The sequence below is a fragment of the Martes martes genome (assembly GCF_963455335.1).
Source record: "Martes martes genome assembly, chromosome: 9".
In the NCBI taxonomy this organism is placed as follows: Eukaryota; Metazoa; Chordata; class Mammalia; order Carnivora; family Mustelidae; genus Martes; species Martes martes.
In genome coordinates, this window is record NC_137896.1 from 27,026,871 (window position 1) to 27,047,570 (window position 20,700).

General features: G+C 57.5%; 1 protein-coding gene across 2 annotated transcripts; it reads left to right on the top strand.

Moving 5' to 3' along the window:
• Positions 1–11,905: 11,905 nt before the first annotated feature.
• SNPH (syntaphilin) lies at positions 11,906–20,661 on the top strand (the record flags this gene model as incomplete). 2 transcript variants are annotated; one of them, XM_080814218.1, is made up of 4 exons in its annotated part: positions 11,906–12,087; positions 12,688–12,894; positions 16,292–16,441; positions 19,488–20,661. In XM_080814218.1, the coding sequence occupies 4 exons, from the start codon at positions 11,906–11,908 to the stop codon at positions 20,659–20,661; spliced, it is 1,713 nt and encodes a 570-aa protein (XP_080670344.1). The 2 variants fall into 2 exon arrangements, with proteins under 2 accessions (XP_080670344.1, XP_080670345.1); XM_080814219.1 differs by having other exon boundaries at positions 12,787–12,894.
• Between the last annotated feature and the right edge of the window lie 39 nt (positions 20,662–20,700).

Below are 20,700 nucleotides of genomic sequence, written 5' to 3' on the forward strand. Positions count from 1 at the left end.
TCCGGCACCTTCTGGCTTTGGCTGTCTGGTTCCTGGACTCCTAGACTACCAACGGAGAGGGGCTAGGCAGAAGGAGGCCCACCCCTGTCAGAGGAGGAAGGCCAGTCTACTAGGAAGAGGTGGACCTAAGGGGCTCTCCTGGGCTCTAGGCTGATGCATGGGCTTTAAAAGGCTCTGCCCTGCTGCCTGCCAGAAACTGCCCCAGCTGTGGCTCCTGGGCTGGGTACAGCACTTGGCAGTTGTCCTGCACAGCCTGGCTTCATCATTATGACCATGATGAACCTCACACGCCCACAAGGAAGTTGGCCCTGTGTGTGACCATCATGCCCTTGGAGGGGATCTGGCAGGTGCCGGGGCTAATGGGAATGTTGGGTACCTGGAGCCGAGCACACGTGGAGTGGGAGTACGTGTGCACACTGTGCGTACACACAGCTGGGCCCGGGTGTGCCGACCTGTGTCCTGGAGAGCTGGGCTTAGTGTAGTCCATACTTGTTCTTTGCCCTGGTATGTTCTGCGAAGCCGCTGCAGACCTGGAGTTAGTGACCACAGAACCGCCGCTGCGGAGGAAGAACACAGGGCTGGGTTCCGGCGAGCCTCGGCTCACACCGTTTCCGCCGACGGATCGATACGTTGCCTTGTTATAGGGTGTTTCTGTCTAAAGACAACTCTTTAATATAAACTGTTGATGTCATCTGCGTGGAACTCATACAGACAGCTCGGTAATTCCTACTGAACGATATCACCTGACACATGGATTTTCGCCAGAGGGCACATCACAGCTTCTCGTACGTGGAAACGCTAGCCCCCGAGCTACACTGCAGGTCATTTTATGCAGCAAAATCACCAACAAAAAAGCACAAAAATGTAAAAGAAAAAAAAAAGTGGCACCAACTAAGGCTGCAGAAAGGACCTGTTTGCAGTATAAGAAGTGAAGCAAGGTCACTTCCACCCCATCTGGGAACGTGCACATCAGGAGCTCACATTCTTCACCTGATGTGTGCATCCCCCAGAACGGCAGGTATTGGTCTGGGGGATACAGATAATTTTTATCGAGTAGGTGAATTCGCAAATACAGAATCCGCAGATAATGAGGCTCCCCTAGAATCGTGTATCCTTCATCCTTCTCTGGGGGCTGCTACCAGGATTAGGAGTTGTTGGCACAACTAATTGGGCTTTCCGGTGCGGAGATGTCATTTGGAGGGGGAGCTGCACTGGTCCTGGGTGCCCCCCTCCCAGCACTGCCACCTCATACCTGTCAGTGGGTCCCCCGAGTCTGAGCTTCCTTGGTGGTAAAATGGAGAGGACACTCCCTAAGCTGTGGGGGGATGTAAGTGTGAATTGCGAGCATAAATGTAGAGCCCCCAGGACTCCCCGGAGGGCCTGGCTGGGTGCTAAGTGATGGCTTTCATCCTTTCCCTTCAGGTGTGGTTATTAAGGGTTTTGCCCTCCAGTCCCTGCTACATCCTGATGATTCAGGTAACTTTCGGCTCATGGTCGAGCAGGAAAGACAAGCCCCCTTTGTACAGCACGTGTACAAAGGACTATAATAATATAATATAATAAATATAATATAATAAAATAATATTAAACCCGGGGCCATGGAGCGTCCCTCCCGCATTTTGATTTGCTAAGAAGCCTGCACGTACTTGGGTGATGACATCAACCCAATAAGCAAATATTTATTGAGGGCCTCTGATGTGCCAGGCGCTGATCTTGGTGCTGAGAATTATATAAAGAACAAAATGCATAGACTTCCTTACCTTCCTGGAGCTTATATTCTGGAAATAAAGTAACATAGAACTATCTGTCGCTAAGAACTATGGAGAAAATGCATGAGCAGAAAGAAGGAGTGCTGGGGAGGAAGGATTGTATTTTATTTGAACAAAGTGGTCGAGGCAGGTTCACTGAGAAGGTGGCCTTGGAGTAAAGACCCGCAGGGGGAGAGAGAATACATGGGCAGAGATCGGGGAGAACATTCCGGGCAGAGAGAACACTGAGAAGGAGTATGGCCGGGGCAGTGTGCGTGAGGGGAGCAGGAGGTGAAGGTCAGAGGGAGGAGGAGGAAGGCTGCAGGGCTCAGCATCAGCCAGAGTGAGGACTTTGGCTTCCATTCCAACATGGGCCACTGGGAAAGGTTTTGGGCAGGGGAGCAGCAGGACCAGAGTCATACTACAAAAGGCCCTCTGGTACTGATGGGTGCATCCCCTGGAGGGAGCTGCTGGCTTGGGCCAGAGAGGGAGCAGGGAGGCCTCACATCCAGAGCAGGAGTTCGTATTTTGGACATGTTCATTATTAAGACCGTCCATTAGATCAAAGTGACGATGTCCTGAAATTCCGCCATTTGGTAAACAAGGATTGGTTTGTGACTTTTTTTTTTCTTTATGCACTGGACTAAGTGTCTACAAATGATTCTGTAGTCAGGGACCCCTGAGATACTAGCTATTATATTTCAGATTAGATTCTGGACTGGGGTGAAGATGTAATGTGTATGAATAACACCAGAATTAAGACTAGATTCAGGCTGGTAAATAATGTGGAATGCTGTGCACGCTGGGCTCCTGCTAGGCATGTCGCGGCCCTCTCGCTGACCATGCGCAACAACTGGAACTAGCCCCATTTTACTAAAGAGACTGAGGCTCAGAGAAGTCAAGTCCTACTGTCCCAGAGATGGTGATGGACTTTGGAATTCAAATCCACCTATATTGGAGGCCAAAGCCATGGTTCCTGCCTTTTAGACTAAGCCTCCTAACCTTAACCATTCGAAGGACTTTCAAAGTCGAACAGATGGTCACAGAATCTCCCTTTTAAGGCATTTTTTTTTAAAGATTTTATTTCTTTGACAGAGAGAAGCACAGCAAGAGAGGGAACACAAGCAGGGGAAGTGGGAGAAGGAGAAGCAGGCTCCCCGCTGAGCAGGGAGCCCGATGCAGGCCTTGAACCAAGGACCCTGGGATCATGACCTGAGCCAAAGGCAGAGGCTTTACCCACTGAGCCACCCAGGTGCCCCCCCTTTTAAGGCATTTTTAACTGCTCGTTTTCAGTAAATGAAGGGGTGGGGCAGCTCCTCCAGGGAGGAAAGACTCGTTGAGAGAAATGTTTATAATTACCCACCCTCCTTTAGCAAGTGTGAGCCATACCAGGCCCCGCCAAAAGGCCCCCGACCTTAGCGACAGTGAAAGAATTGGGCCTGACATGAGCAATGCCTGCTGGAAATCAGCCAGACAGGGATCATCTGCTGAGGATGGCAGGGAAGCCAGCCGCTGGGAAGGAAAGGGGACCTGGGAGGAGAGATGAAGCGTGCTAACATGGTGGGATGTGGCTCCTGGGCTCAAACAGGACCGGTTGGGCTAGACTAGTGTCCCCCTTCTTGGGCCAATAGGACTAGTGTCCCCCTGCACAGCCCCCAGGAGCTTCAAGGAGATGGATGAGACTTGGCTCCCAGCAGGAGCGGCATGCCTAGAATGGCTGGTGGGATGGGAATCAGCTGGCCCACCTTGGTCTCATGTCCCCCGCTCCCACAGGTCACACTGTGGCCTTTGACAAATCTGTGGTTTTCTGCTTAGGAAAGAGTGGCAGTTGGACTAGATTGTGAAGCAATGCTGGGGAGAGTGAGAGAGGGAGGGAGGGAGAGCCAGAGACAGCTGGGGGTGATGTTCCCAGGAAGATGGATGCCGTCTGATCTCAGATCGGAAGGGGCTCTCCATGGAAAGGGGCTGTGATCCGAAGCAGAGGGGATGACAGGCCCACATCCCTTCGGTCCTTGTGTTTATGTGTCCTGCAGCCTCCCATCAGCGGAGCACTGGCACACACAGGGTGCCCCAGGTAGGCTCTGAGGGCTTGTCCCTCCTTGAACTTGCAGGTTTCCCAATGGGCAGTCCTTCCCCACTGCAAATCCCATGCAGAAGTGTCTCTTATAGTATTCATTTCAAGATCTTTATGTCTCCTAAAGAACTGGTCTGCTTCTTGCTCTCCTGTAACCGCGAGAACGGGAAGACTGGGCATAATTTCTTGTTTTGCACTGGTGGCCAGGAAGCTCAGAGATGCTTCTGAACCTCATCCACAGTGCGTTGTCATTAGGCTGTGGCACTCCCTTCTGTCCTCCCCGGTTTTGGTGTATGTTTTACCACGTGCCATTGTGAGCTGCCCTGAACTGGGTGGGATGTATGCGGTCTTACCTCTAGGCCTCCCTTCCATGACTTCTTTACCCAGAAAGCTACTCTGTTCTTATTTTCTAGAGCTTCTGCCTGGATTCAAATGAGGGCAAGGGCTGGGGGTTCTCTCGCTGCACAATGATAGGTCGTGACAAAGTCTGCCCAGGATCCCTTCCATTCTTCTGAGAGCGTGCTTGCCCTGTTGGTATTTGGGGGTAAATGTGGGAGTGGGGAGGGGGCCAGGAGAAGACCTGGGCCAGCAGGACAGTCCCTAGACATGGAGGCCCCGCCCTCTCCCCCTTTCTCTGGCACTTTAGAGCTGGAAGTTTGGGAGGAGGAGGTGGGGAGAGGAGCCAGGCTCAGGCTTGACAGCTCTATCAGCCAGGAAGCCCAGGAGAGCATATGCTACAGCCAAGGTCGCTGAGGGCCTCCATCTGCCAGAGTCACTTGCCAGGTGGCCACCGAGCTAGGCCAGCACCAGAGCCCCTCGGCTCCTCTACCTCCCCGTGCATGTCTGCAGACAGGCAGCCCTTGAGCAGCTGGGGGGCAGGGACAGAAACTGATGTGCCCCTGCTGCCCCCTGCCCACGTAGGAGCCCACCCCAGGGTGGCTGGCCTGGGAGAGGGCGCCAGGATTCCAGAGCCGCTCCCAAGTTGGTGGTAGAACAAAGACTGTCTGAAGAAGGGAAAAGAGAGATCTCTCTTTGGGAGGCTGTGGTAGGAAAAGCCGGAAATCCTCCATCCTCCCATGGCCCAGGACGTCCCCAGCCCTCCATCTGTCTGTCCATCCACTCCCTGGGCTGGGTCCTAGACAGAAGGGTGGGGTCAGAAGGATAACTCCCACCAAATGCACCATGGCTGAGACTCAAGGTCACCAAGAGGGACCCGACAAGGTGGCCGGAAGGAGCTGAGGGCCCCTCAGTGGAGGAGGGCTCACTCAGCAGCCCGGCAAAGGGGCAGGACTTCAGGGCTGCTGGGAGGGGAGAATGGTGGTCTTCACATGAGGGCTTCTCCTTTACTCACAGTCTGGGTTCTGGGGGTACGGGGAGAGATACTGGTTGGGGGGAGAGGCACGTGAGAAATTTCTTTTTTAATGCTGTTCCTTCCTCTGCTTACCTCCTGTTCTGGTGGTGTCCAAGCTTGCAGAAGCACCTCGCACCCCCTCTCCTCCACATGGTCTGAGTCTTCTGGGAAAGCAGATTTCTCCTCTCTTGTGCAGCGTAACGATATGTGTCCCGGTTGCATTGTATTATGAGACCTTCTGATGCGGTAGAAATGCAGGCGCCGACGGCCTGTAAATCCAAGGTGTCACCTTGGGCAGTCTTGCCACCTTTGCGGCTTCAGGTTTCCCACACGTCAGACAGACCGGTGTCCACCCGGCCTCCCTGCACGGGGGACAAGCAAGAATCAGATGGGCTGGTGGCGGCACAAAAGGGGCAGACCCTGTCTCCTGTCTCCTCCGGGCTGACCCAGAGTCTGGAGCTCCAGGAAAGGGCCTGGGGCCAGCCGACTGATGTCAGGCAGAGGGCCATGGGCTGCTTCTAGTTCTCACCCCATGGCACCTGGCTGAGCCACCCTACATGAGTTCCCCTTTTTTGGACCAGGCCTGTCTGTTCATTTAATATATATACATATATAATGTAGGTTTAAAAAAATGTGTTTTTTTATTGTGATAAAAATTCATACACCAAAAAATCCACCCTTTTAAAATCCACCCTTTTAAAATGTACAGTTCAGACAATGAAATATTACTCAGCCATCAAAAAGGAGAAATCTTGCCATTTGCAACGACGTGGATGGAACTAGAGGATATTATGCAAAGTGAAATAAGTCATCAGAGAAAGACGATGATCGTATGATCTCACTCATATGTGGAATTGAAGAAACGAAACAGGATTATAGGGGAAGGGAGGGAAAAGCAAAATAACACGATAGCAGAGAGGGAGACAAAACATAAGAGACTCTTAACTCTAGGGAGCAAACTGAGGATTGCTGGAGGGGAGGTCGGTAGGGGGATGGGGTAACTGGGTGGCGGGCATTAAGGTGGGCAGGTGACATAATGAGCACGAGGTATTATAAGAAACTGATGAATCACTAGATTCTGTCTCTGAAACTAATACACTAGATGTTAATTAATTGAATATAAATTAATTTGAAGAGAAACACCTCCAAAAAATGTACAATTCAGGGGGGTTTAATATATTCACAGAGTTGTGATCCATCACTACCATCTAGTTCCAGAACATTTTCATCTTCCCCAAAAGAGCCTCCCGCTAGCCGTCAGGCCCTCTTCCTCCTTCTCCCAGCCCTTGGCAACCACTGATCCGCTTCAGGTCTCCTCAGATTTGCCTGCTAGGGACATTTCATATCCATGGTTTCAGACAACGTGTGGCCTGTTGTGTCTGGCTTGTTTCATTTGGCGTATTTCACAGCTCACCATGTTTTGGCAGGTGTCCTTCCTGCCATTCGCCGTATGTACCACGTTCAGTTCATCCAGTCACTGGACACTGGCAGACTCCTGGGTTGGTTTCCTCCTTTCAGTCACTGTGAATAGTGCTGCTATTCCTAAACCAGTTGGTGTGTGAGTTCCTGTTTTCTGTTCTTCGGGGCATCTACCTACCAGGGAAACTGTTAGTTTCTGTGGTAACTCTACAGTTAATGTTTTGGGGAAATGCCCCCCCCCATTTTCCCACGGCCACCCTGCATTCCCACCAGCAGGGCACGAGAGCTCCAGCTTCTCCCCTCCTGCCCCCACGCTGGTTATAGTCCTTCTTTTTGGTGATAGCATCCATCCCTCTAGACGTGAACTGGCTCCCTGTGGAAAATACACAGGGCCCTGCAGGTGAAACGGGGAAGGAGGCCTCACCCCACCCCACATACCCCAGAGGCAAATTCTCCCGATGGTTTGCAAACCATGGGGCTTGATGCTCCCCAAGGTCTGGAATCCAAGTCTAATCCCTGAAGGCCGCTATGGAGTGGCCGTCGCAGCCCTCAGTGCTGTCCCTCTGGCCTCGGGCAGTGACCAGGTCGTGGGTCTATCTGTCCAGCTGCCACGCTGGGGTGGCCACAGTGAGAAGGAGCCCAGAGGGTCCCATCTCCAGGTCCAGCGCCAAGAGCAGCTGGTGCAGAGCACATGCAGCGAGCTGGGGAAATGCCACCGCTGCCCGCTTCCCAAGTTCAGGGAGAAAGGTCCTCAGTTTCTCTGAAGGTGTGGACAACCGCAGGGGCTGTTGAGGTCACGAAGCCACTGGAAGGCTTACTGAGCTCCTGGGCTGTGGAGAGCCCTGGTGCACTAATCCTCCGAGACGCAGAGCAATGGCTGCTGGCACAGAACCGGGCCAGCCTTCCACCTCCTGCTTCTCCTGGCTTTGGCATTCGAGGAGCACCAGGCGCTCTGCTGTTTGACGGGAGGAATGTTCTGCCTTCTCGTGTTGTCTTGGCAGAGAGGACCCCTCCCAAGTTCTGTTCTGTTGATCGCAAGGCTCTGCTTTCCACAGCTGTCAGAGGCTTGAGTCATGAGACACAGGCTGTTCTGTTCCCTTGGATTTCAGGATAGCTTTCTTCTTCTATTGATGGCCGAGTCTTTGCAAAAAAAAAAAAAAAAAAAAAAAAAAAAAAAAAATCATTTCTAGTACGTATGGGGACTTTCAATTAGCTAGAATATGAGATTAATGCAAATGCCTGGTTTCTTGCCCATGACATTGAGTAAAAGGCCAATGTCTCTTCAAAGAGTGCAGCTTTCTCAGGTTGCAGGGGTGGACGCTGAAACCCAGGAGCCCTAGTAATGGAACGAGAAGAAAGCATTCATTGAAAGTCCATCATTTCCTTAACAGCCCAGACTCAGAGAAGGTTGGACCCAGAAGTGTCCTAGAGACCATCTAATCCAACTCTTGGCCTCCCAGATGTGCCTGCTTAAACCACTGTGTTACTAAGAGTTGTGTGTTGATTGTGTTTGTTTTTATGAACTCCCCAGAGGGTGCTGCTCCCTGAGATTCCCCCCAGGGCATGCATGCTGAGTGGTCGTGACCGTGAGTGAGGGGAGAAGTCCAGGGGAGAGGACAGCGGGCACAGCCTTGCAGGAGGAGCGTGATGTGTGCATGAGGACAGGGCAGGGAGCAGGCTGCAGGCTGGACCGACAGCCCGGGCAGAGCTGCAGGAGTGACTGACGGGGACTTCCCAGAGGGCCACTGAGAACACGGGGCAGGGGTTTAGAGAAGCGGGCCTTGAATGCCAGCATCAAGAGTAGTGCCCAATTTTTACATAATCGGGGCCCCTGATGCACCTCAAGTTTCCATGGCCTCGCCTCTGTTGCTTCTGCTGCCACCCTGACCATGGCTCTTCTCATGTCTCACCTGGGAGGGCTCGATAACCCACCTGGTCTCCCCGCCTATGTTCTGCCAGCCACATTCCACAAAGGCCCCCACCTCAGGGCTTTCTAAACTGCAAGTCCGATCACGTCCCTCCCCCTTCCAAGGCCCTTCCTTGACTTCCTGTTGCCCACGATCCTGGCTTAGGTGGCTGTGTGTGGCCTGGCACTGCCTCGTCCTGCAGCCCCACCCCCACTGTGCCTCTGACCTCACCAGGCGCCCTGGTTTCCTCGGCTGCCATGCTGTTGAACGACTCACTGCCTCTGCCCAGCCTTCTCCTTCCTTCCCACTTGCTTTCTCTGACTGACGAACTCATATTCATCCCTCAAGACCCAGTGTAAATTTCTTTTTGGAGACGCTTTCTCTGACCCTCGAGAGGCCATGTAATGCCTTGACTGTGTTTCTGTTTTGAAGCTGACATTGTGTTGCAACGATCAACTTCCAAGATACTGGCGAATCCCACTTTTGAGTGTGTACAGTGCTGGGCCAAGCCCCAGCTACAGTCGGCCACGAGGTGCCTTCTGTCACAGATGAGGAAGCTGAGATGCAGAGAAGGGGTATGACTTGCCCAAGCAGGCACCTAGAGGACGGAGCTGGGATTTGAGCCCAGATCTGTTTGGCTCTCTTTCTGCATCCTTTCGTTTCCTGTTCCCTGGATCCCACTGTATCCCTTGGACCCCCACTATAGGCCTTCGGGGACCTGCTGGGTGGGTGTTGTCATGGTGCAGGCAGGATGGGGAAGTGGAGGAGGTTGGAGGGAAGGCCTGCCTTTACTCTTGGTGTTGAGATGATAAAAGAGACTCTCAGCCCAGCCCCCGCAGTGAGGGGTTCCCTCGCGCCTTCCCTCGCGCCTTCCCTTCCGAGCAGCTGGCTCTGGCTGCCTGGGCACAGGGCTGGGGGACTCTGGGAGCAGGCAGGTGACACAGGCAACACACGCACCATGGCAACTTGCCTCCTCTCTGGGGCCGGGAAGGGAAGGGAGGACTGGAGAGAGCACACCAACTTCTGAGTAGGATCCTGGAGAGGTGGCTCCCTTTGGGCCTGGGTGGCTTCTGCCCTCCCACGAGGGAGCCCGCCTATAAGGTCCCGTCCCAGCAGGGGAAATGCCACTTCCGCCTCTGTCCCAGAGGAATGGCCGGCTCTGGGCTCCCCAGAGACCACTGGGTCCATCCAGGTACAAACGCTGTTCCCTTCCCAGCACCCCTGGCCAGGGAGGAAAGAAGAGGGAGTGCAAGAGGAGGGAGGTGAGGTAGGAGCAGGGACAGCGAAGACAAAGCCCTCATTGTACTGAGGCCAACTCAGCTCCAAGGCAAAGCAGGCATGTGGCCTGCCTCCCCGGACAGAAGCCTGGGCCTCCACCTGGAGTTTCTGAGCTCCATAGCAACCCTGGCCCAAGCTGGCGTGGAAGAGTGAGGCCTGTCCTCCAACCCGAGTCTTGCCTTTGCCAGGAAGTCCTCCTGAAGGCACTGCCCCCTCAGTGCATCATCCCAAAAGCAAGAAGGGAAGGGGTGAGGCTCCAGGGAAGCCAGGCTGCCCGGGACTAGAAGCCAGGGTCTGTCTGGCCATGCAGCTGGGCCATGTCGGGCCCAAATCTGATAACAAATCACCCCTCTGGCCCCGTAGGCCATGCCTTGGTGGTCTTCCTGACAAGTGCGGGGAGCACTAAGGTCCCATGGTTCCTCCTCCAGGGGCTGGCCCGACGGTGCCAGGAGGCCTTGTCCACGTGACCGGGGCATGATGGGTGGGACACCTCCCCGAGCTGGGATGAGCAGCTCAGGTCACAGGCCTGCGCCGGGCACCCAACACCTCCGGGTAGACAATGCCGCCTGTGTCTGGGCCCTCCAGGGGAACAGGCTCCGTTCTGTGTCACAGCCAGGAAACAGGCCACCTGAGCGGTGCCTTTGTCCCCTTAGGAGGCAGCCCCACCACGGGGCAGGCCGAGCAGGCTCCCCAGAGGCCCTGACGTGGGAAGGGGTGATGCCCGGCCAGGGGACTCCGGAGTCTGACCCGGGCTCAGTTTGAGCCTCGGCAGCTGGTGCCGGCCTGCCCCCTGTTGGCCCTGCCCCACGCTGGGGGGGTGAGTGAGGTGCGTCCCTCCCTCTTGGGGGCTCAGCTTCCTCATCTGTACGGGGACTAATCACAGCGCTTCCTCATAGGGTTTTTGGGAGGAGCCCATGGTGCACTGTACGTAATGAGCTTGGCCCGGGGTCTGCGCGCAGTGGGGCTCGGTGAACGCTTCTCTCCAGCATGGGGGAAGGTCGGGGCACGGTGTCCTTGGCCACGTCTCCAGTAACCCAGGCTCCTGTCCTTAGTCCCTGCTCTGAGCATGGAAGGAGGGAACAGGGCTGTTTGGAGCCGGCACAGGACTCGGGGCAGCCCAGAGTCCAGGTCCCTCCGTCTCGGGCTCCCGGAGCTCTGCGATGACGCCCAGTGCAGGACTCCTTCCTACAACAGCCAACGCCCAGCCCAACAGGGGGCTTCCCGCTTCCTTAAACCCCTGTAGGGCTGCCCTTGGGGCCTAAGCCTCTACCCACTTGTCAAGAGTGCCAAGGATGGGTCTCTGCAGGCCTGGTTGCTTCCTACTTGTTTCTGCCCACCAAGAACCAACCCCCCCGCCCCCAGCAGGGCTTCTGTAACCTTTTGCCCCCTTCCTCATCTGCTTCGAGCTTGTGCTCTGACCTGACGCATGCCAGTCAGCACGCATGTTTGCATGGAGGGGTACAGCATGCCCATGTGCCCCACGCATGTGGGGGTGGGGGCGGCTGCACGTCCCACTGCATGGGCAGGCCCCGAGCATGCTCCCGGAGATGGGTGCAGCCTGTCTCGGAATGGCAGGGATGTGGTACCTTTTCACATTCGTGTGTGTCCATATGTCTTTCTACACGTGTGCCGGTCTGTTGGTCTGTCTTGTCTCCCCTATAGACAGGAAGCCCTAAGCCACACGCCAGCGGGCACTCTGGGAAGGTGACGTCGAGACTAGCCCAGCCTAACTTGGGGTTCCTGGTCCTGCTCCAGGAGTGCTCCGGCCTGCAGCCCCCGCCGAGGAGGGAGGATTGTCCAGCGCGGGGTGGGGTCCGAGTCAGGGATCAGGGGGCCTGGCTTGTAGCGTTGAGGACGCAGTGCTGCGCTGGTGGTCAGGTGGCCCTGCCCCGATGCCCGTGTGACCTTGGGCAAGGCCTCCAAGATCGCGGTCCACACTCAATCATCTGGAGAACTCGGGGTTGGATCTATGATTTCTGGCTGCTCCCGAGGCCCTGACAACCGAGACTTTCAGTCAGGGCACAGGAGTGTGGTAACATCGCTGGTGAGGGCCGCCGTGGCTAGTGCCTGGCCCACCAGGCCCTCACTCGGTCCTGGGGTGTCCTGCTGAAGGGTAAGAGGAGGAGCCATGCCAGGCAGCGGCCCCAGCGAGAGGATGACGTGGCCTGGTCCGGCCCTCCCCGCGGCACCCCCAACGCGCCCTCTCTCCTCAGCCCCGGGGACACCGCCTCTCCCGCCCCTCACCCGGACCCGCAGCCTCATGGCCATGTCCCTGCCAGGCAGTAGACGGGCCTCTGCTGGATCCCGCAGGTGAGTGTCCCCTTGGCTTTGGAGGGTGGGAGGAGGGAGGGTCTCTGCCCCCCCCCCCACTGCCACCAACTTACAGTGTGTCCCTGAACAAGTCATCTCCCCAGTTTTCCCAGCCTTAGAGCAGGCTTGCTAACACTCACCTCCCCCAGGAGCTGTTGAAGGGCTCAAGTGACACAGTGGGTATAAAGTTCTCTGACGTGTGAAACCCCTGGGTCCCTCCACCTCAGTATTGCTGTCAAGCTTCCCAGTGACCAGAGGGGCCTCCTGCTGTCCTCCACCCTGGCTCACTTGGCCTCCCTTTGGCCTGTGTGTGCCCCTCGTCTGGTCCCTACCCCTGCATGCCCCCTCTGCCCCACCCGTGTCAGCCCCTGCAGGGCTCTCCCTGGGGCTCAGGGGACCCTGGAAGTTGAGGACCCCTATCGAGAGCAAATGGGACCCCACCTTTGGCCCTGCCCAGCCTCCATTCCTGTCCTGGGGAGCCAGGAGGAGCAGCCTCCACCTGGTTTTCCATCTTGATTTGCGCTGTCTGTTCTGTCACCCCTGTCTGTGCGTCCCCCTCTCTCCTCTGCTTCTCTCCCTCCCCGGCCCGTGACCCCGCAGCGGGGGCCCTTTGGGCCGCAGCGGCCTGGCGGTGTTTGCCCAGTGCCCGCAGCTGCCCGCCAGCCAGAACGAGCACCTGCCTCTTCTTCCTGCCTCCAGGCGCACCTCTCCCCCCGTGAGCATGCGGGACGCCTATGGCACCTCCTCTCTCAGCAGCAGCAGCAACTCAGGCTCCTGCAAGGGCAGCGATAGCAGCCCCACGCCCAGGTAAGCCCCACTACCCCCGTGCCTGGCCAGCTGTGCCCCTGCACCTGTGCCCCGTGTGGCTGGGCAGGCACTGGCTGACTCCGGCGTTCACTGGCCTCCAGCAGCTCGTTTCCCCAGAGGCTCAGTTCCTGCCTTAGAGAGGGAAGGGGAACTCCCGTCTGGATGCTTTGGGACTCCCTGTCCCCAAGACCGGGGTTTACACGAGCCAGGGCTGATGCTCCCAGAACTGGGGCCCAGCAGCAGGCAGCTCCCTGAAGTGTTGGGAGTCCCATCCCGTCTTCCTGCTTCACCATCCTTGGGGTACAGCTTTTGTCCTCACCCTGACCAGACGCTCCTAGACCCCTCGGCATCAGGTCAGCATTGGGGCCGGGAAGGAAGAAGGTAGAAAGGCCACCCCCACGACAAGAAGCTCATGTTTTCTGAAAAGGGACATCTACCCCAGGGATTCCGTCCACACCTTGCCGGCTGGCACTGGGGGATGGCACTGGCTGTGGCTGCCGGCCAGGTGGCATAGGGGCCACCAGCTTTGTCCCTGGTAACTCATCTCTGTGCACAGAATTGGGCTTCTCCTGGGGGAAAGGCAAGAATGGAGAGGGGCAGGCCACTCGGGCGGGGGCCACCTGCGTGGCAGCAGGGGTGCAGCTGGTTTGGGAGGCCGAGTGCAGTAGGATGTGGCATAGGCTATGTTGTGTGCACAGGAATGGCAGAATGGAACCAGAAAAGCAGGCTTGGGAGGCAGGTGAAGTCATGCTAAGCGTTCCATCCTGATCCCCCAGCGGAGCCTGGAGCTTGGGGAGCGCGGACTGGGCGTTCACACTTCCTGTCCCTGAGCCTGCATTCCCTTATCTGTCAAGTGGAGCTAACATCCCGCAGGCTTCGTTGAGTCTATGTCTGCAGGTGGCTCATAAAGGGGAGCTGCCATCATGAGGACTTGGGTCCCACATGAGCGTCTTGAGCCACCAAGGCTGGCCTGTGGCTCCCTCGGCCACGTGGGAAGGCTGGTCTTGCTCTTCCAGCAGAGAGGATGTCATTGGCGGGAAGTGATACTCAGATCACGCTGAGGCAGCCATTCTCAGAGTTTTCCACCTCGACGCATGTAGTGGGTGATGCACGCGTGCAGGACCCATGCCCCAGCCTCCTGGCCAGGACGCCACCCCAGTGCAGGGGGCATGAACGTGATGATGCACTCACATTTTGGACAGTATCCAGTTGGCAACTTGAACACTTTCTCATTAGCAGCAGATTTTTGCAGTGCACATCTTAACTGCAGTGCATGGGATGATCCCAGCCCTGAGGCTGAGCACCGCCCCCGTGGGAGGGTCTTCTTGCCCACATCAACAGTGGCGGCTATGGGCGAGCAGGGGGGCCTTGTCTGTGGCCTCAGTGCACACAGGCACCGTGAGGTGGGAACAGCGGACACCCACGGGTTACAGTATTCTCTTCTTCTCAGTTATTTATTTATTTAAGTTCAATTTCTCTTTCCAATATTATTTTTTTAAAGATTTTATTTATTTATTAGACAGAGATCACAAGTAGGCAGAGAGGCAGGCAGAGAGAGGGGGGGAAGGAGGTTCCCTGCCGAGCAGAGAGCCTGATGGGGGGCTCAATCCCAGGACCCTGAGATCATGACCTAAGCCGAAGGCAGAGGCTTTAACCCACTGAGCCACTCAGGCGCCCCCTTCTCAGTTATTTACATATATTTTCTGCAAAGATAGAGCTAATGATTAAAAATGTATGAGTGTGAAATACTATAATAGAAAAAAACCACTTGTGAAAGCAAATGGGAGGAGTGAAAACAGCTTCTTCTCCAATTCTCAACTGTCCTGGTTTAACTCGTGTGCCAGGGGTCCGGGCAGGAGCCTCTTCCCACTCACCGCCGCTCTGCGCCCCTCTAGCCCAAGTCCTGGCACGGTGGGTGGCCCACAGAGGGGACGTCCCCAGCTCCAACCCATGACACGTGCCCCTTGTCATGCCGAAAACAGGCCGGCGTGTGATAGGACTTGGGTCACACCCAGGGACGACAAGGTGAGTCAGCAGGAGAGAATCATGCCCGTTTCTCTGCACCACTAGCCACGTGTTCTCGCTAGCAGCGGACAGTCTGAGCTACTTTTTCCTCAGTAAACATTAGATGGCTCCCCCGGAACCTTCCAAACTGCCTCCGGTGTGGCCACTTCAGCAAACCTGGGCCTGTCTTCTTCAGATCTGTGGATGTCATTGCCCCTCTCTAAACCTGGTGTCCCCGTCCCCTGAAGGAGCAGCGTGGGATGGCCACGGGACTCTGCCAGGCTGCCTGACAACCTGCCCCGGGCTGTTAGGCCATGATCCGAGGAGGTTTCCCAGAGCAAGCAGCAGGCCAGAGGCTGTGGGTGGAGGCAGCTGGGCCACAGGATGTTGGGACTGTGCTGTCCTTCATGGGCACAAGGTCTGGCCTTCCCTCCTCCTCCACTGGGTGGGAATTCCTCCACTTTGCAGTGCTGAGACCAGGGAGTGCTGAACACACACACACACACACACACACACACACACACACACACACACGTCTGTGCCACCCCAGGCTGGGTGGCCTGTGCCCCTGGCTTGCTACCACCTCAGGGCTCAGCTGTGAGCAAGTGGCTGCCCAGAATGTGGGTGTTCACACGTGTGCGGGGGCGGGGGGGGGAAGCGTCTGTATTTGTGTGACCCCGTGTGTGGCTGCTGAGCTAGTCCCTGTGAGTGTCCCTGAGGGTGGCCACAGGGCGGTGGGAGGCACAGGTGTGCAAGCACGGAGGTGGGCGTGCAGGCATACATGGACCGGGGTCATCGTACTCAGCTGTGCACGCCGAGTACATGCATGTGCATAGTCGTGCAAGCCTGTGTGTGCATGAGGACGGCAAGGAGGGCACCAGGGCGTGGGTTTGGAGATGGTTGTGCCTGCTCCCTGTCCCCCCTCGCGGTCCTGCAGGCCCGACAGTGAAGGCTCTTAGCTCTGGAGGTGCATCCTCCTACCCCGGGCTGAGTCCTTACCCCACCCCCACAGGCCCTGGGAGAATTATGCAGGGGGGCTGCACCCCCTGCCAGCCTCTGGCCCCCACCTCGTTCTTTGGGTTTGGAGACCGCACACTGGAGTTCTAGGACTTCCCCTTAGAACTGAGATGGCACCATCAGAGCACCCCACATGGTGCCAGGCCGTGCACCTGCTCCGTCCTGTGTCCTCACCCTTGACTAGGAGAGCCCCGGGCTCCCTGTTGGGGTCTTCATTCAGAAGAGCTTTAAGAAATCCTACCTTCCAGAAGACCTGCACGTTCTCAGGCCCACACGGGCCGCCGGGAGAGACCTAGCCCGGAGCCATCCGGTGGCCATGGGACCAGGACAGTGAGGGCGTCTTCCCCCATCTCCGCTGACACGTGTCCCCTTGCAGGCGCTCCATGAAGTACACGCTGTGCAGTGACAACCATGGTGTCAAGCCACCCACCCCGGAGCAGTACCTGACGCCCCTGCAGCAGAAGGAGGTGTGCATCCGGCACCTGAAGGCGCGGCTGAAGGACACCCAGGACCGGCTGCAGGACCGGTGAGCCGTTGGCCAGGGGCAGCCCTGGAGACGCGCTGCCCTCACCACATGGAGAGGCCGCAGTGCTCCGGGGCACTTCTGGGAGGAAGGAGCAGCTGAGGGCTTTCCAGCACCCAGCCTGCCCTTTCCCTTCCAGCGAAGCCCTGTAGGAGCCCCTTTCTGGAGCCCCCAGCCATCCCCTTCCTCCCCTCGGCTGCTCTCCCAGCTGGCCTCCTGGTCCTCTCCATACCCATGGCGGTGCTCTCCCAGTCTGAGCCTGGCAACCCCTTTGGGCCACTTCTTAGCCCCTGGCTCCTTTCCACCTGGGGAGCGGGGAGCGCAGGGCATATTCCTGGCTTACCTTCTCTGCCACGGAGAAACAACCCCTCGGCCCCCCTTGGCTTCTGCTCAGGGAGCCACCAGGGGGCTCTGGGCCCACCCGTTCAGGCCCTGGAGGCCTTTCTGGCTCATCTACTTACAGAGGATAGGAGATCATGAGAAACCTTTCTCGTGCTCCTACTCAGCCCAGGGGTCCCCAGGAGCCCCTGTGGTGCCCTCTGAGCTCAATCTCCAGACCAGAGGCTGCTACCGTCCTGGGCCACCGGCTTCACCTTTACCATCGCAGCTTCAGCGTGGCCCTCTGACTCTCTGTCATCTTCGTCATCCCCTCTGGACGGTGTCCGTTCGAACACGCAGACGACTCTGGGCCGCCCCGGACCCTGGGGGCAGAGCAGGCCGCCATAACCATGGCTTCTTCCCTCTTTTCTCTTTTTGTAAAACTGCAGCGTTAGGGACATGTCATTTATGTCCTGTACAGGCCCCCTCTCTCAGATGTACCATTCAGCGATGTTTAGTGTGGGCACAGAATCATGCAACCCTCACCGGGACCCAGTCCCAGAACATTCTCATCACCCCACGCCGTTCCTGGTTAGCAGTCATGGCCCAGGCCGCTGGTAGCCTCTCGTCCCTCTGTCTTTATGGATTCATCTGTTCTGGACATCGCATATAAACAGAAGCATTTCATATGCGTGAGCGTGTCTTCCATGACCAGAGCTCTGCCTGAGAGCTGATGCGGTTTGGATCTGCTGTGGTTTTGAATTATGGGAAGTTACAGGTGGCCTTCTGTGGCCTCCTTCTCTGTTGAGCTGGGATTTCTATTTTTATTTCCCATCATCTTCTCGGTGGTGGCCTGGGTCTGCCTGGCCGCTTGCACTCCCGTGCTCAGGAAGCAGACAACCCGTCTCCTGGCTTCCTTTCTAGGGCTGGCCCAGCGGCTCGGGCCGCCCATCTGCCCTGTGTGGTTTGGGCACGACGCCCTGGCGTGGACATGCCTCCACCTCAAATCCCTGGCCACTCTCTGCCTGTTAGTCCTGCGGGGACCTGTGGCAGCCCTTTGCCGCACATGCTCCCCATGTTCACTTTGATACCCGTCCCTGTAGTAACCCTGCCTTCTCTGTAAAGAAGCGTCTACACCCTGTGCTTTTGTTGGCTGTGTCCCCACTTCCTGAGATGGCCTTGCCCCCATCTTGCTTCCTTGGCAAACTCATCCTTCAAGACTTAGTTCAAATGCAACATCCTAGACAGGGTGGAGAAGGCAGAGCTCCCTGGCTGGGGTCCCACCAGCTCCAAGGATAGAGGGGCAGGGCCCCGCCCCACTGAGCATGCCCCATCCCTTCCCCCAAGCTCGCTCTCCCTCCTGGCGCTCAGCGTTAGTGTAGTGGGTTTCCCTAGAATGAACCCCAATAAGGACTCCCCATGTCTGGTGGTCCATCTGCCATTGCCACTCTGAGCAGCTCCGGCTCACCGGCTGCCATCACAGGTCTGTGTCCTGCTGGGCTCTCCAGTCCGCCTCTTTCCAGATAATTCCATTGCTGACCTTGCCTGCCACCGCAGCGCCTCAGCCCAGACCCCTTGACATAGCGCAGCACACGCTTCCTGCCCTCGTTTCCTGAACTGACTCTCCTATCCGACTCTGCTCAGCGCATGGTGCTTGATCGGGGGTGGTCCCTCTGCTGGGCTCATCACCCTCAGAGTGATGGTCACACCCTGTGTAGGTTGCGTTCCCGTGAACGTGGGGCACGTGGTCCACATTGGTGCAGGGGTGGATGTGTCCCCCGCCCCCCAACCGGGCAGGATCTGCCAGCTCGGGAGTGGCTTTCCTCCACCCTCATGGCCTTCACTGTATCCTGCCCTGTCTCGTGCTGCCTTTTCCACCAGACTTGAACAGGATGGGTTTCTAACTCGCCTCCCTCCCCTGCACCCCACATTCAGCTGTGAGTTGGGGTGCCTTGTCTGGTTTGCCAGCTGCTGGCCTCTTCTCTCAGGAGTGGCCTGTGCCTTCTTGTCCATCTTTCTGGCCCATCCCCCTCACAGTAGATACAAAGCAGAGATGACCAGTGTGGATAAAAGCCACCTGTGGTCACCGTTTTCCTCTGTCGAACCCATCACGTTTCATCCCCGCAACTGAGGGGAGGTGTGAGGCCGGCAGCCCCCCCCCCCCCACACACAGTGGCAGTAAGTTCCATCAGTAAAGCAGGGCAGCCCAATGCATCTCCCCCAGGGGGCGGGAGGGGTCGGTGACTCTGGCCAGGACCCCCGTGGATAATCTTCACTACTGGCTTTCGTAGGAGGCCATGTCCCTTCCCATGGAGGAGAAATTCTATGTTTAGTTCTTACTGTCTTATGTTAAGATTTTAAAATGGGTGTGTTTGGTTTCTGTAGCAGTAGGCATCTGTTTATATGCTGGGCATCTTTGTTGTCTAATCTCTCCTGTAGGTAATGGATTTAAGTGGGGACAGTTGTCAGCATTTTGGCCTCCAGGGCTGGGGATGCAGAGGGGCCTGGATGTTCCTTCCTCCCCACCCAGACCCTGGGGAGTAGAGGGAGGAGGTCCCTTGGCCACCCCCCACCCCTCTGGAGTGAGACGGGAGCACCGAGTCAGGCCTTTTGTGTCTAACTCTGGGACGGGAGGCACAGGCCCTCTGTCCTTGGTGACAGCCCTTCCCTGCTTGTCCTTGGTGGCGGTGACAGGCCGGGCAGTGAGCATGTGTGTCTCCTCTGCTCCCAGGGACACTGAGATCGATGACCTGAAGACGCAGCTGTCGCGCATGCAGGAGGACTGGATCGAGGAGGAGTGCCACCGTGTGGAGGCGCAGCTGGCCCTGAAGGAGGCTCGCAAGGAGATCAAGCAGCTCAAGCAGGTCATCGACACCGTCAAGAACAACCTGATCGACAAGGACAAGGGGCTGCAGAAGTACTTCGTGGACATCAACATTCAGAACAAGAAGCTGGAGACACTGCTGCACAGCATGGAAGTGGCCCAGAACGGCACGGCCAAGGACGACGGCGCTGGGGAGTCGGCCGGCGGGTCCCCCGCCCGCTCCCTCACCCGCAGCTCCACCTACACCAAGCTGAGCGACCCTGCTGTCTGCGGCGACCGACCCCCCGGCGACCACCCCGGGGCCTCTGCAGAGGACGGGGCTGACAGCGGCTTCGCGGGGACGGAGGACACACTGAGCCGGACGGACGCACTGGAGGCCAGCAGCCTGCTGTCATCAGGGGTGGACTGCGGCCCCGAGGAGGGCTCGTTGCACAGCAGCTTCGGCCTGGGCCCCCGCTTCCCCGCCAGCAACACCTATGAGAAGCTTCTGTGTGGCCTGGAGGCCGGCGTGCAGGCCAGCTGCATGCAGGAGCGCGCCATCCAGACGGACTTCGTGCAGTACCAGCCGGACCTGGACGCCATCCTGGAGAAAGTGACCCAGGCCCAGGTCTGCGGAGCAGTCCCTGAATCAGGGGACAGGGGCCCAGAGCCGGAGCCCCACCCCCCAGGGCCCAAAGACCGCAACTCTGCCGTGGTGGTGACGGTGGGGGACGAGCTAGAGGTCCCTGAGCCCATCACCCGGGGGCCGAGCCCACACCGGCCTGGTGCCAACCCCAGCCCAGGCTCATCGGTGAGTGTGGCGTGCCCCGTGGAAGAGGAGGAGGAGGCGGCCACTGAGAAGGAACCCAAGAGCTACTGGAGCCGCCACTACATCGTGGATCTGCTGGCCGTGGTGGTACCGGCCGTGCCCACGGTGGCCTGGCTGTGCCGCTCCCAGCGGCGCCAGGGCCAGCCCATTTACAACATCAGCTCCCTGCTGCGGGGCTGCTGCACTGTGGCCTTGCACTCCATCCGCAGGATCAGCTGCCGCTCGCTGGGCCAGCAGGGTCCAAGCCAGGCGGCCGGCAGCTCCCAGCTGTGAGCGTGTGCGGCCCCGGCCAGCGGCTCTGACGGCCTGACC